General features: G+C 35.9%; 1 protein-coding gene across 1 annotated transcript in view; it reads right to left on the bottom strand.

Annotated features, from left to right (window-relative positions):
- The window catches only part of NBEAL1 (neurobeachin like 1), a 187,229-nt gene that overhangs the window by 38,525 nt on the left and 132,017 nt on the right, over positions 1 to 16,687 (bottom strand). The window contains exons 39-44 of the mRNA XM_032860042.1: positions 16,253 to 16,354; positions 14,591 to 14,686; positions 14,080 to 14,204; positions 11,616 to 11,756; positions 8,043 to 8,173; positions 3,666 to 3,775 (exon numbers count right to left, since the gene is read on the bottom strand). Coding sequence (XP_032715933.1) covers positions 3,666 to 3,775; positions 8,043 to 8,173; positions 11,616 to 11,756; positions 14,080 to 14,204; positions 14,591 to 14,686; positions 16,253 to 16,354 — 705 coding nt within the window. The remainder of the gene's footprint in view (positions 1 to 3,665; positions 3,776 to 8,042; positions 8,174 to 11,615; positions 11,757 to 14,079; positions 14,205 to 14,590; positions 14,687 to 16,252; positions 16,355 to 16,687) is intronic.

The raw sequence follows: 16,687 nt of genomic DNA on the forward strand, positions 1-16,687 counted from the left end.
AACTGATTTCTGTGCACTGATTTTATGTCCTGACACTTTACTGAATTCCTGCATGAGTTCTAGCAGTTTGGGGGTGGATTCTTTGGGTTTCCCACATAAAGTATCATATTATCTGCAAAGAGTGAGAGTTTGACTTCTTTGCAGATTCGGATGCCTTTTATTTCTTTTTGTTGTCTGATTGCTGAGGCTAGGACTTCTAGTACTATGTTGAATAGCAGTGGTGATAGTGGACATCCCTGCTGTGTTGCAGACCTTCGGGGAAAAGCTCTCAGTTTTTCCCCATTGAGAATGATATTCGCTGTGGGTTTTTCACAGATGGCTTTTATGATATTGAAGTATGTATCCTCTGTACCTACTATCTATTCCCTTTAGAGTTTTGATCAAAAAAGGATGCTGTACTTCGTCAAATGCTTTTTCAGCATCTACTGAGAATTTATCATATGGCTCTTGTTCTTTTATTAATGTATTGTATCACACTGAATGATCTGCTGCTGTTCAACCAACCTTGTAGCCCAGGAATAAATCCCACTTGGTCATGGTGAATAATCCTTTTAATGTACTGTTGGATCCTATTGCCTATACTTTGATGAGAATAGAAAACAGAACATCTTAAGAATCTTAATTTTCCCACAGCAGCCTCCCACTGGACCCACTGTTTTCTAAAGTAATGTGAAATGGTTATTATCCAATAAAGATGATGCATAAGAAATTCATAAAATTTTATTTTTAAAATTTTTTAAGTCTTTTTTTTTAAGGTTTTATTTATTTATTTGACAGAGAGACAGCACAAGCAGGGACAGAGGCAGGCAGAGGGAGAGGGAGAAGCAGGCTCCCCACCGAGCAGGGAGCCCGACGTGGGATTCAATCCCAGGACCCCAGGATCATGCCCAAGCTGAAGGCAGCAGCTTAACTGACTGAGCCACCCAGGTGTCTCTATTTTATTTTTTTCAAGATTTTATTCATTTACCTGACAGAGAGACAGAGAGCACAGAAGGCAAAGTGGTGTCAGGCAAAGGGAGAGGAAGAAGCAGGCTCTCTACTGAGCACAGAGCTTTATGCGGGGCTTGATCCCAGGGCCTTGGGATCATGACCTGAGATGAAGGCAGATGCTTTGACTGAGCCACCCAAGTGCCCTGAAACCCATAAAATTTTAAAATATACTGTTATTACTTCAGACTGAAAGAGGCAGAAACTGTTCAAAAAAGATGAGACCTTCGGCTTCCAGTTTACTGTGGTTAAGTAAGAGGCTGACAAAGATACTCATGGAAACATTTTTTTTTTTTAAATGTAAAAGAAAAAATGTACTTTTTTTTTAAATGTAAAAGAATGACTCAAAGCAGGAAGCTAAGAGCCAAAGGGTAAAACAAAATAGCCATGGGGAACCACTCTGAGGGAAAAGGACTGGGCCCTAATAAAGGAACTGAAAACGTGTCCCTGCTGGAATTCTGAATTGTTGTAATCCAGTTACTGCTAGGTACCTCTTGTTTTTCTCTCCCACCTTTTTAAATTAAATTCTATACCCAATGTGGGGCTCAAACTCATAAGGTGATAGATCAAGAGTCACATGCTCTAGGGACTGAGCTAGCCAGGCACCCCTTCTAATTTCTCTTTTAAATGAGAATGTCTATGATGGTTCTTCCGTCTTTGTCACACCACTGTTGTCACGCGGGGACAGAGAGCCTGTCTCTCTACTCTACAGTCTTCAGATGCAAGAGCAGACAAACCTGAGTAGTTTTATGCCCACATGCATTTGATTTAGATTACTGACAAGATTCCGGACCTCAGACCTCATGCCTTAATGCAGGGATCAGTAAATTACTTACGGCTTGTGGCCCAAATTTTACTAGCTTCAGATTTGTAGAGTAGTACAAAAAAGCTACATCCATTTTCTTTTGCATTACAGTGGCAGAATTTCGACACAGGCCTTACAGCCAGCGAAAATATTTACTATCTGGTCCTCTACAGAAAAAGTTTGCAGATTCCTGACTTAAAGGTCGCTGACATGAGATTTTGGGAGGATCTTGAGAGGAAGTACATACATTTTGCATGTAGAAGGAAAGCAAATAATTTGTAATCAAAGAGCAGACTGTGTGTGGAGGATTAAAGATGGTTGCAAATTCTTTTCCCCTCCCACCACTGAGAGATGGAGTTTACCTTCCTCCTCTTGAATCTGCACTGATCCTACTAATGTCTGACTCTGACAAGGTGACAGAACTGCGGAGACCATTAACAGCCTTAAGCCTTAAGAAAGCATGGAAGCTTCCAATTTTGTACTCCTTCCTGAGCAATAGACAAGTGCATGTCTGGCTACCTAGCTAGAGCGACCACATGAATGGGAGATATCCTGAGATTACATGGGAAGGAAGAAAAGCCCAGCATCCCAGTGTCTCTCAATGCATATGACTCCATCTCAGTTGCTATGACTCCAAGGGCATGAGAACCTTGCAAGATGAGAACTTTTCAAGCAGGATGAGAACTTTTTAGTTGAGACCAGTCAACTTACAGAACTGTGAGAGATAATAAAATGACTGTATTTTAAGCCACTAAATTTTGGAGTTTATTGCACAGCAATACATAACTGAAACAAAGGCTTCCAACATATTAATACACGGAGCATGTCTTCCTAAAATCCTAGACCCCAACAGAATGCATCTGAGAAGGTCCTGGCTAGCCAATAAGTAACAGACTTTTTCTGAGTTGCTTAATTTTTTTTCCAATTCCTTATTCATGCATAGTGCTATTGCTTACAAATATTTTGATCTAATTCTGGTTTTTACAAATCTGACACACTATATACTAATGACATGGAATGTTTCCAAGCCTAATTAGCTTCAGGCTCTGAGACATTTCAGTTTAGACAGAGAACTAAGTGGACTATTGTGGGGTCGGGGGGAAAGCATCATTTACAAAATGACATAATATCAGTGCTTAACTCTCACAACTCTTTAAATCCCAAACTAGAAATTCAGCTAAAAACTAACATTTTTTAAAAGTGGAATTTAGGATTTAGTAGTCATATTAAAAACTTACTGAAATTCTTCAGAGAAAACAAGAATGTACTCATCCTTGGTTTTTTTTTTCTTTAAGATTTTATTTATTTATTTGAGAGAGAGAGAGAGAAAGAGAGAAAGAGAACACCATCACAAGCTGGGGGAGGAGAAAAGAGGAGGGAGAGAGAGAATCTCAAGCAATTTCTCCACTGAGCATGCAGCTTAACAAGGGGCTTGCTCCCAACACCCTAAGATCATGACTTGAGCTGAAACCAAGTTGGACACTTAACCGACTGAGCCACCTAGGAGTCCCTCATCCTTGTTAGATCTAAAACAAATGTGGGAACTGCAAAACACCAAATGACCCCAGCTTGGTGGATAGAATAGCTTAAAATACAACAGGCAGTTATCTTATAGAACTAAATACACACACACACACACACACACACACACACACACACACATTTTGCTATATATCCACAGGACTATACCGTATTCTTACTGTATCAGAAGATTCATAACCTCAAAATAAATTACATTATACTCTCCACAACAGTATACAACAGATGACAAATTAATCTAAAAAAATAACAGCTAGATATACATTAATCTATTCTCTAGAGAACACATGCATCTCTATCTTAGTAACCTAATAACTAAACACAAAAATCTTACCAGAGCTTTCCTATGTTTATAGATGAAATCTTCAGCTGACTTAGCCCATTTGGGGAGAATGACGTCATTTACTACTTCTTTGGAAACTTGCAGACAACCCAAGTTAAATTCTAAGACAAGTAAAAGATAAATGCATCAAATCATTTTAGATTTAAATAAATCAAGTAAAACAGATATAAGGGCACAATTCTTAGCAAAACTGAGACTTCTTCTCTAATAGGTGAGAACCAAGTTCCCTTCTTGATCTAAATTTACTGAACAGGTGAAGATAATTCTTTTCATATTGAAATGTATTTTACCAGTTGATTAAACAGGTAAATGAAAATAAAATACTTCTAAATTAGTTATTATAAAGTAAATCAGATTAACAACTGATTTTTGGTTGAGAAGCAGGGTATACTATAGATATGACCAAAACCTTAATCTAAACAAAAATGCAATATTTAGTATTCTGACATTAAAAATAATTAATATAATAGTCCCTGTTAATTTACAAAATACAGCTCCTTAGCGCTTTTTGGTGTAACTCATACTTTAAATACACTCAAAGGAAGTGTTGTATTTGTCATAATGAAAAAATATGTATTTGTGGGACGCCTGGGTGGCTCAGTTGGTTAAGCGGCTGCCTTCGGCTCAGGTCATGATCCCAAAGTCCTGGGATCGAGTCCCACATCAGGCTGCTTGCTCAGCAGGGAGCCTGCTTCTCGCTCTGCCTCTGCCTGCCACTCTATCTGCCTGTGCTCACTCTCATGCTCTCTCTCTCTCTGACAAAAAAATAAAATCTTTAAAAAAAAATATGTATTTGTATAGCCCTCTTCTAAGTAATACTGACATAAAGATTTTCTCGTATAGTTAAAATACAGTACTTTGACAAAACTATCCCAAAGATGAGGTTTTCTTGTTTATATAGCATGGAAAGAGAAAAGCGTTCACATAAAAGATCTTCATAAAAGAATCCACCCTAAAATATCAGTGTGTCCCAAAGCTGGAAAGAGGTTTGAATGTCATAAAATGACAGGATGCACAGGGCCTGTGGCTTTGTTAACCCAACTACTGTGTAACAGACATTGTTGCCAACCTGCTAGCCATCCCTCCTTATTTGGTAACAGAACCTTGATTTTATTCAAGTATCCATCCTTGTGCTTTATTTTATGCCTGTAGCAGGCTGACTGGTATAAGCACAATAAGGAGAGGTTACAAGAAAGGATTTCTCAGTCTTAAGAAGTGACACAAAGAATTAACAATCTACTTCTAAGACACTATTGTATCTGCCTATGAAGCCTAGAAATGCGTCAGTCATTTGTAACCATGAGAGGGACTAGCCAAGGACAAAGCCCAAACACTTGGAACAGCAGAATGAAAATACAGGAAGAACTTGGCTTTGATGATGTTGTTAAGCTACCTGGATACTACCATACCTTAGGGTTTTCACTGTGGAAAATACTAAAATTTTCTTGCACAATTTTGAGTTAGTTTTACTAATATTTGTTTTACTAATTAATATTAAAATTTATTGACATTCTAAGAAATGTACTTTGCTTTCTCCCACCTAACTCGTTTCAAACAAAGAAGCAATATACAATTAGAAAAGGAAGCCAGCAAGACAGTAATTCAAGACAGCAACTTGCTCTAGTGAACATCAGGAATTGTCAAGCTTAACTTCTGTGTCCAAATTTGTATGGAATCAGAAGAGACCCCGAATTGCTAAGGAAATGTTGAAAAACAAAAATAAAACTGGGGGCATCACATTACCTGATTTCAAGCTTTACTAAAAGCCGTGATCACCAAGACAGCATGGTACTGGCATAAAAACAGACACATAGACCAGTGGAACAGAGTAGAGAGCCCAGATATGGACCCTCAACTCTATGGTCAAATAATCTTCGACAAAGCAGGAAAAAATATACAGTGGAAAAAAGACGGTCTCTTCAATAAATGGTGCTGGGGAAACTGGACAGCTATATGCAGAAGAATGAAACTCGACCATTCTCTTACACCGTACACAAAGATAAACTCAAAATGGATAAAAGATCTCAACGTGAGACAGGAATCCATCAGAATCCTAGAGGAGAACATAGGCAGTAAACTCTTCAATATCAGCCACAGCAACTTCTTTCAAGATATGTCTCCAAAGGCAAAGGAAACAAAAGCGAAGATGAACTTTTGGGACTTCATCAAGATCAAAAGCTTCTGCACAGCAAAGGAAACAGTCAACAAAACAAAGAGGCAACCCACGGAATGGGAGAAGATATTTGCAAATGACAGTACAGACAAAAGGTTGATATCCAGGATCTATAAAGAACTCCTGAAACTCAACACACACAAAACAGACAATCATATCAAAAAATGGGCAGAAAATGAACAGACACTTCTCCAATGAAGACATACAAATGGCTATCAGACACATGAAAAAATGTTCATCATCACTAGCCATCAGGGAGATTCAAATTAAAACCACATTGAGATACCACCTTACACCAGTTAGAATGGCCCAAATTAGCAAGACAGGAAACATGTGTTGGAGAAGATGTGGAGAAAGGGGAACCCTCTTACACTGTTGGTGGGAATGCAAGTTGGTGCAGCCACTTTGGAGAACAGTGTGGAGATTCCTCAAGAAATTAAAAATAGAGCTTCCCTATGACCCTGCCATTGCACCACTGGGTATTTACCCCAAAGATACAGATGTAGTGAAAAGAAGGGCCATCTGTACCCCAATGTTCAAAGCAGCAATGGCCACGGTCGCCAAACTGTGGAAAGAACCAAGATGCCCTTCAACGGATGAATGGATAAGGAAGATGTGGTCCATATACACTATGGAGTATTATGCCTCCATCAGAAAGGATGAATACCCAACTTTTGTAGCAACATGGACAGGACTGGAAGAGATTATGCGGAGTCAAATAAGTCAAGCAGAGAAAGTCAATTATCATATGGTTTCACTTATTTGTGGAGCATAACAAATAGCATGGAGGACAAGGGGAGATGGAGAGGAGAAGGGAGTTGAGGGAAATTGGAAGGGGAGGTGAACCATGAGAGACTATGGACTCTGAAAAACAATCTGAGGGTTTTGAAGGGGCGGGGGGTGGGAGGTTGGGGGATCCAGGTGGTGGGTACTGGAGAGGGCACGGATTGCATGGAGCACTGGGTGTGGTGCAAAAATAATGAATACTGTTACGCTGAAAAAATAAAAAATTAAAAAAACAACAACAACAACAAAACAACAACAACAACAAAAAACAAATTTAATCTCCTCATCCTCCTAGCCCGGATACCCTGTTGTGGCAGTTCTAGTCCTATGGCTAAGAGTCTAGAATCAGAGTCCGTCAATTGATTCATTTGATTTTCTGAAAGGGACCAATTTTAAATATCTTACTCTGAGAAATCAGATGCCTCCAACAGCATGTCCCAGAGTACATGATCAGAGGACACAAAGCCCTGGATATGTTCTCCCTAATGTGGCAAACAACTCTACTACAGAAGCAAAGGGTCAAACATTAACACTTCATACTAGGGGAAGAAAAGGAAGTTGGTAATGGTCCTTTGACACTGTAATTTTCCTTAAGAACCCCAGTAGTAACAATCTTCTCATTTTCTTACTGTGCTTAAAAGGAAATCTAAAATTCCTTCAGAGAGGAAGTATTTGGATATTTTTAAAGACTGTCTTTGGCTCCATAATGCTCTACTTCAAAAACATATGATTTTTCAAATATTGTGGTAACTTATACCTTGTCATTAATTTCAATTTGCCTCCTCTCTTCTGCTCTAAACCAAGAATCAGCCAACTTTTCCCATAAAGTGTCAAAGAATAAATATTTTTTGCTGTGTGAGCCCAATGGTCTCTGTTGCAACTACTCAAATAAGCTATTATTCCATGAAAGCAGCCACAATCTATATGTAGATGAACTGGTTTGGCTGTGTTCCAACAAAATTTTATTTATAAACAAATAAGTCTACCCTGTGGATCTGACCCATGACCTACAGTCTGCAAACCCCTGGTTTAAATCCTCATCTTATCTAACTCATGTACTTTTTTTTTCTTTCCCACCCGTAACTGAAACACTTTTAGCCTAAGTGGCTAGCTATATGGCTGAAATAGCATATGGCCATTTTTGCATTTTTGCATTGGGTTCTAGAAAACCCAATACTCTGATAAATTCTCTCACCAATTCAAATATGACTCATTTATCACGGTTCACCACAGCACTTCCCTGGAAAAGTAAGACGACATCTGGGCATCAGTCAAACCCTATCTGTGAATAACAGACCAAACGAACCTTAAGTAATCTACAGAATATCACAAAAATTTCCTGAAAGGTATTTTTCAGGATCCTACACTGGGACCCATTGAATCAAAATTCTTAATCTCTCATTTCTTACGATTTTGATTTTCCAAAAACTCCGGGAAATAGAAGAATTCAGGAATAAGCTCCTTCACATCATATGCATTGTCCATGAGAGCCTGCCAGGTGGCAGGGATGGAATGGAACTGTCGATCTGCGCAGTCAAACCTGCATGTGGAGATTGACAGAGAACAATGAGTAAATTTCAGTGAGAGCAACAACAGACATGAAACAAGCCTTACACTCCCTTCAGGTTCCTAATGATTAGAGCCTCTCTTTCATTCACCTTTTTTTTTTTTTTTTTTTTTTTAGATTTTATTTTATTTATTTATTTGACAGAGATCACAGGTAGGCAGAGAGGCAGGCAGAGAGAGAGGAAGGGAAGCAGGCTCCCAGCCGAGAAGAGAGCCCGACGTGGGGCTGGATCCCAGGACCCTGGGATCACGACCTGAGCCGAAAGCAGAGGCTTTAACCCACTGAGCCACCCAGGCGCCCCTAATTCACCTTTCTCTTAATGTCTAAAAACACAAATTGGGAGGCACTTAGGTAGCTCAGTCAGTTTAAGTGTCTGCCTTTGGCTCAGGTCATGATCCCAGGGGGATCCGGCCCCCCATGAGGTTCCCTATTCAGCGGGGAGCCTACTTCTCCCTCTCCTACTCCCCGTTTGTGCTCTCCCTCTCTCTGTCAAATAAATAAATAAAATCTTTTAAATTAAATTAAATTAAAATACAATTTGTTTTTCGTACTTACGATAATATGATATATTCATATGATAATCTTTCATATTTTGTTGCCAGGAACTAAATACTACAACTTTTTTTTGAAGTTTTTATTTATTTATTTGAGAGAGAGAGAGCGTGAGAGTGGAGTGAGTGGCAATAGGGGACAATGAGGGCAGAGGGAGAGGAAGAAGCAGGCTCCCGGCTGAGCAGGGAACCCTATGCGGGGCTCAATCCCAGGACCTGGGAACATGACCCAAGCCGAAGGCAGACACTTAAGCGATGGAGCCACCCAGGCACCCCTCACTTTAACTTTAATCACTAGTATCATTTTAGTTAGAAGAGCTAAAAACCAAATCACACTGGAGAAAATTTTTAAGTAATTAAATGTAAACCTAAGAGACTTTTAAAGAAAGGCCTAATTTTTGCTGAGTAAAATTCATTACCGAGAGTGAATAAACATTATTTGGGTATTTTAGATTCACAGAATTTAAATATCATTATTAACATACATGGTTAACAGATCCATAGGAGAGCTGCTGATTTAATCCTCTATACAAACTCTTCTAAAAACCAGAAGGTGAGTTAGGGAAATGGTTCTTTTTATAATATATATTAGATATTAATATATAAATATATTATATATTAAATATATAAAATTTTATATTTAAAAAATATTTTTTATATTTTACTTGCATATACTATTATCTGATTTTATTTTTAAGTTCCACCACAGGCCTATGGTAAAGAAGCTCAAGTAGTCATGCTGCGATTTTATTATACTGTTTTTACGTATTTTCCATTCACAAAAAGCATAAATCCCCGTTTAATCTCCTTTGATATTGTTTTCCTGGATTTACTTAGTAATACCTACCAATCTTGGTTTGAGGTGGAGCTGAACTTAGCAGAATTTTGAATTTAATTACGGTCAATGATTGGGTCATCAATAAAGTCTAATAATGGTGTATCCAAATTCAAGGAGATATAGTTTTAATGGCAGAATTTTTTGTTTGGGAGAACTGCTTTACTGAGATATAATTCACATACAATTCACAATTCAATGTTTTCAATATATTCATGAGTTGTGCAACAATCACCACAATCAATTTTGAACATTTCCATCACTCCTAAAAGAAACCTTGTATCTATTAGCAGTTACTCTCTATCCATCCTACCTCAACTCTGGCAACTGCAAATCTACTTTCTGTCTCTATGGGACACTGCATGTAAATCACACAGCATGCGGCTTTTTATGTCTAGTTTACTACATTTAGCATACTATTTTTGAGGATCATTCATGTTGCAACATGTATCTTTCATTCCTTTTATCTACTCATGGCCAGGTAATACTCCGTTGTATGGATATACCACATTTTATTTATTCTTTTATCACCTGACAAACAACCTTTGGGCTGTTTTTACTTTTTGGCTATTACAAATAATGCTTCTATGTACACCTTATATAAGTTTTTGTGTGAACATATGTTTTCAATTATTTTGGGTGTATAGCTAAGAATGGAATTACTAGGTCAGGATAATTTTATGTTTAACCCTTTGAAGAACTTTGAAGAACTGCCAAACTGTTTTCCACATAGGCTACAGCATTTTTCATTTCCGCAGGCAGTACATAAGGGTTCTAGCTTCTCAGCATGCTCATCAACACTAGGTATTACCTGTCTTTTTTATCATAGCCATCCTTGGAGGTGTGAAGAGGTTATCTCAGTTTGGTTTTGATTTGAATTTCCCTGATGACTAAGGATATTCAGCATCTTTTCATATGTTTCTTGGACATTTGTATATCTTCTTTGGAGAAATGTCCATTCAGATCCATTGTTCAGTTTTTAATTGGGTTATTTATCTATCATTGCACTGTAAAGGTTATTGTATTGTAGACTTCAAGTCCCTTAGCAGATTATACAACCTACAAATATTTTCCTCGCCTGAATGGGTTGTCCTTTCCATTCTTGATGGAGTCTTTTGAAGCAGATAATCTATTTCTGAAGCCTTGTAGTAAAATCACTAATTGTTAAAATCATTAAAAGCTGAAAAGACCCAGTTATACCTTAATGGGGAGAAAACTACCTGCTATTGTGTGTATGTAACATTTGGAGATGGTTAATGTGATCACAGGGACAGAGTCTCTTCTTGAAAGCCAAGGCTTATTGCACTAAAGATAGGAGTAAGGTTAATTTTGAGAGATAAAGACTATATGCATGGAGAATAGAATAGGCAATAGAATAGGCAATAGTTTACATAGCTCGACTGGGTGCATAGGAAAGGTGAAATAGTAATGTTAAAGAATAAGGCAATACGGAGATAAAATGTAAGTAAGTAGGAAGCTATAGAGAGGATACATTGGAAAACCGAGGATTCATAAAGAAGTTTGTTTCTTTAAGATTATCAGGAAAGTGTGAACATAATATATTATAATTCTGAGAGGTAATATGATAATACAGTGGAATCATAGACATATGTGGATTATGTAAGAGCCCCTCATTCCTCCTCATTTTTATTCTTTAATAAAATATTTTAAAGAGGACCACACAGGCATTGGTTATGTTTAAATCTCTGGTAGATGTCATGGATCTAGGTCTAAATCAGTTCAAACTCTCAGTCTCTGGCAGGTACCTAAAACCAGTAAGAATCACAAAGCTACACTAGATAACCGTAAAAAGGAATTCTCCTTAAAGGTCATTTGTGTAAGTCAGTTGGAATGACTTATTCTCAAACTAGTTTGGCTGTTTTTATTTAGAGGCTATTAAATGAAATAAAATCTAATAGAGGAGACTAAAACTGATAAGGCCCTATTATACAGTACATGACACAAAGGCAAAGAGTCTTCAATGCTAACATGTGGTCTTAAGAAAATAGCTTATTTACCCAAAACATACCTTCCACTCTGAAGTTGGATGTGGAGGGTGGTGAATGGTTCTGTACGAATAAGATAGTGCATAACCCCAGCAGAATTTGAATAGTGAGTACCATAATGAAATTTATCAATAGTTCCCATGGGATCCTCAAAATTTTCATATCTAAAAAAAGAAACTAAACTTTTATAACCATAATAGTAATACTAAATTAGGACATAAGGTTGTAGTGCATTGCTAAAAACATAGTTTTTAAGAAGTCCTTATTAATATTCATTATTTACATATTCATATCATCATACCAAGTTAATAAATGAAAAAAATTATTCATTAATACTTTATCTGAACGTAGTATCACTAGAAACAGTAATACTGTGTTTCATATTATGCAATAATACATATTCACTGTAGATAAATTAGAAAACACAGAGTACCAAAAAAGGAGAAACTTAAAATCAAGCAGAGATAATTAACATTAACATTTTGATGAAAATCTGTCACCCTTAATATATAAGTTAGTACACAAATGTATTTCAATGTAAAAATGCTATACATAATACATTGTTCACAACCTATTTTTTCATTTAGCAGTTTTCTATTTGTCTTTCCAAATGACTGAATAGTCTACTTTTTAACAGCACCTGGTATTTATAACAGTAACATATACGAATGTATGACAATTTAAACATTTCTTTAGTTTTGGATATAAAGGGTTATTTGATTTTTCTGCTACCATAGGCAATGTGATAATGAGACATTCTTTTGGGGACAACATAATGGAAGAAAATATGGAGGATCATTCAAGAATTGTGGAAATGAATGTCTATTAATTAAAGGAAAAAGAAGGTTGTCTAGGAAGGAAGATGATGGATAGGAAGACCTAAAGTAGATAAAAAGGAAAGTATATATATATATAGTTAATTCTATAAGCTACCAATATGTAATTGTTTTGAATGGTGGTTTGAATATTGACATCTGAATTAGTGGGTACAAAATCTGAATAAGAAGAGTTTTTGGGGGCGCCTGGGTGGCTCAGTGGGTTAAAGCCTCTGCCTTTAGCTCAGGTCATGATCCCAGGATCCTGGAATCAAGCCCCTCATCGGGCTCTCTGCTCAGGGGAGAGCCTGCCTCCCTCCCTCTCTCTCTGCCTGCCTCTGCCTACTTGTGATCTCTGTCAAATAAGTAAATAAATAAATCTTTAAAAAAATTTTTTTCAGCTTTAACTTGATCTGCAAAAAAAAAAAAAAATTTTTTTTTTTAATTTTAAAAAAAAAAAAAAAAGTTTTTTGGAGGAAATAAACACTAAACTTTTCAAACCAAAACAGTAATTAGTTCATCGAGTTGAGGCCAATTTCCTTTTATGCAGAAATCATTAATATTCAGGAGAATAAAAAGCTTTCAGGTCAAAGTCATATCCATCTATGCAAAAACATACACTATTAAAATTTAAAACAGTGTTTCCTGTGGAACAGTATTTTTAAAAGCTTGTTTTTTTGTTATTGTCAAAAAAGTTTGACTAATGGTGGTTAGGTTACATATATATAGAATTCTACTAGTAAATCAAATCAAGTATCAAACACTACAGAGTCCTAAGATAGATTTGCAGATAAAATGAAAAAAAAAAAAAAAAAGTACTTTCAAATAAATCTACATTATTTGTTTGCAAAATAGTTTTTTGCATTTAATGTAAGTCATTACTGACAATTCATCCACAATTTCACATGGAGAAAAATGGAAATTAAAATTAGATTATTCTTTTACCTGTCAGCACCTTACTTTGAAGAAAAAAATTGTAAGACATTCACAGGATAGATCATAAATATACAGAATTATAAAAATTCCTTTCCTTATTAAAAGATAGCAACTTTCTACACATTTCGGTATACTTTATTCACATTATTTGTGAATCATAGGTTAGTATTAATTTTATATCTATCAAAGTATTGTATTAAAGGTATTTTTTCATGTTGATTAGGAGGTTAATAAGGCTAAAATATCTGGGAAGAAAAATTACCCTTCAGCACATAAAAGGTGAAAAGAAACTCTAAACAAAATCAATTTAAATTGGCACAGAAGTGAAATTAACTGAATATAGGTAAGATACTTGAGGGATAATCCTATATTTTCAAGAAGATACAGTGAAGGGATTATCAGACTGATTACCAAAAACAGTTGTGCATTTAAGAAAAGTAACACTTGGTTGGCCATATTAGAAATCAATGTAAATTCAAAATACCATCAAAAGTGATGGGTATCTTTTTTTTTTTTTTGAAGATTTTATTTATTTATTTGACAGACAGAGATCACAAGTAGGCAGAGGAAGGCAGAGAGAGAGGGAGAAGCAGGCTCACCGCCGAACAGAGAGCCCGATGCGGGGCTGGATCCCAGGATCCTGGGATCATGACCTGAGCAGAAGGCAGAGGTTTAATCCACTGAGCCACCCAGGTGCCCCGATGGGTATCTTTCAAAAGGGATAAAATGCACTTACTTTTCTCGCATGGCTTTGGCATTTTTATCATTAACTACCCCAATTGGTTTGGAAAGATCTCGAAATACAGATGGGTTATTAAGGTCCAACTCTTCTGAAGTATAATCTTGTAAAATCCAGGGAAACTAAAAAAGAGCCACAATTTACAATTTAGACATTCCTTTCCAGAGAAGTTATAATATCAAATGCTTATCTAAAGACAAAAAGGGTTAGTCTTTAAAAATATTTTTCCGTTTCAAATGTTTATTCATCTTCAGTTCCATAACCAGAAGCATTATTTCCTATAATTCCACTGGAATATTTTCAATGAAGTGAAAAAAAAAGCTTTTATTATTTAAATACTCTTCATGTTTATATACGTTTTGAAGATAGCAGGTAGAAAATATACAAAAGGCAAAAACAGTTTTTGCATCTTTTTTAAAGATGACAAATAATCATCAAACACATACATTTTTAGTGTATTATAAAACTGAAAGGCAATACCATATTTAGAGATTTCTATAAAACTTACCACAGGATACTGCGCAAGGTCATTATAGGTTCGTCCTGCCATTGTATTTATTTGAATGAGGTAGTCAAAATTTGATATCTCTCTGTTCACCCATTTCTAGATAGTACAAAAAGCAAAATCAGAACTAACTTAAATTTTTAGAAGTTAGTAACTGTTACTGATAGTACTAACATAATCTTTTGTTCCCATTATCTTCATCATCTTATTAATAAAAGGAATGGGACTTCAAAAAAGGCTTAAATCAATAAACTTTTCCTAAATTTCTTTCCTTTAAAAACTGGTCTTTAGAAAAGGAAGAGAAAATCAAACATAAATTTTTATTATAGTCAAAAAATGCAAGAGTTCTTTTTTCCAATTAAGTTATTTAAATATCTCAAAAATGTCAATTTTAGGACTGTCCAACATGGAAAATTTTGTTATAAACTGATTATTTTCAGAAGTGCACATATTAAAGAAAAGCATCCTAATGTACTAAAATGATCTGTAAATTTTAAATAAATATTATCTAACTATTCTCAGAGAACTGCCTTGAGATTTTGCTACATTAGATAATTTCCTAAAGAAAAACATAATCACCATTTTCTTTTAATCACTGGCCTATTAATTACTTACACAGTATGGGTATGCTCGAGAATTTTGCTGACAGATTAACATTCACTTTTAAGTTTACTGTTTGCCTTAAGCAAATAATACGCTTAAGGGAATGGTGAGAAATGAATCTATATATATATAGATTTAATAGAAAGCCCAATTATAATTATACTTGAGTACTAACTTTAGAAGTACTTTAACAAATAAAGTTTATTCCGCAAAAAATTAGCAAATACCCCTTTAAATAAAGCTTATTCCACAAGCAATACGAAAGAATTGCTGATGATTTCTGAACAAGATCAACACTTCAGATTATGATTAAAGCATATGGAAGAGGGAGACCTAATTTAGAGACCTAAATTAGCAGACTATTGCCAGTTCTGGAAAACAAAAAAACAACGGCCTTTCCTTGGATGTTGGTAGTAGAAATTCAAGATATATTGGGATATAGGAGAGAACAAAATGTACAAGAGCATTAATCAGATTTGGCTAATAGATGAACTGATTTTTTTTTCCTTTTTCCCCCATGGGGTCTTTTGTATTTTCCCACATTTTACCTCATGCATAGATAAATTTTATTATTAGAAAAACCCAACAAGGGGTGCCTGGGTGGCTCAGTGGTTAAGTGTCTGCCTTCGACTCAGGTCATGACCCCAGGGTCCTGGGATTGAGGCTTGCAGCAGGCTCCCTGATCAGCGGGAAGCCGGCTTCTCCCTCTCCCACACCCCTGCTTGTATTGCCTCTCAAGCTCTCAAGCTTGTATTATCTCTCTGTGTCAAATAAATAAACAAAATATTAAAGACAAGAAAAAGAAAACCCCAGCAAGCCCACCTGTTCTATTTTAAAAAGTAAAATTATTAAAATAGAAGAATTTGTAAGGTATACCCCATGAACCAAATGGTATGGGAGCTGAAAGACAAGACACAGTGTTAGTGAAACAGAAAGATTCAAAGATAATTCAAAAGATCAATTTGAATGGAAGAATGGTTGTAATAACCAAAATAAAATAATCAGAAGAGGAAAAAGTCTGAAATATAATATGAACATTACAACAGTGTTGAAATTTCCTACCTGTGTCAATCCAGATGCTTTGAATAATTCCTGTGGTGATCTGGTACCATAACTATTTGGAGAATGAAGTGACAACAGTCTACTATATACTTTGTTTCTAACCTATAAAAAACAGTATTTTACAGTTTAAAAATTGATCAAGACAAATTGGGATTGTGACTTTTGTAACTACTTTATTGAAATACATTTCACATACCACAAAATTTACCCTTTTAGAGTAGATAATTCAGTGGGCTTTTTTTAATATATATATTCAAAGAGCTGTGCAACCATAAACACTATCTAACTCTGGAACATTTTCGTCATCCTTGAAAGAAACTTCATACTCACTAGTCATCAACCCCCCAATTCTTACTCCCTCTCATTCCCTGAAAACCACTAATCTACTTCCTGCCTCTACAAATCTGCCTCTTCTGGACATTTCTCTTTAATAGA

The sequence above is a fragment of the Lontra canadensis genome, unplaced genomic scaffold (genome assembly GCF_010015895.1).
Source record: "Lontra canadensis isolate GAN:19392208 unplaced genomic scaffold, GSC_riverotter_1.0 scaffold18, whole genome shotgun sequence".
Classification (NCBI taxonomy): domain Eukaryota; kingdom Metazoa; phylum Chordata; class Mammalia; order Carnivora; family Mustelidae; genus Lontra; species Lontra canadensis.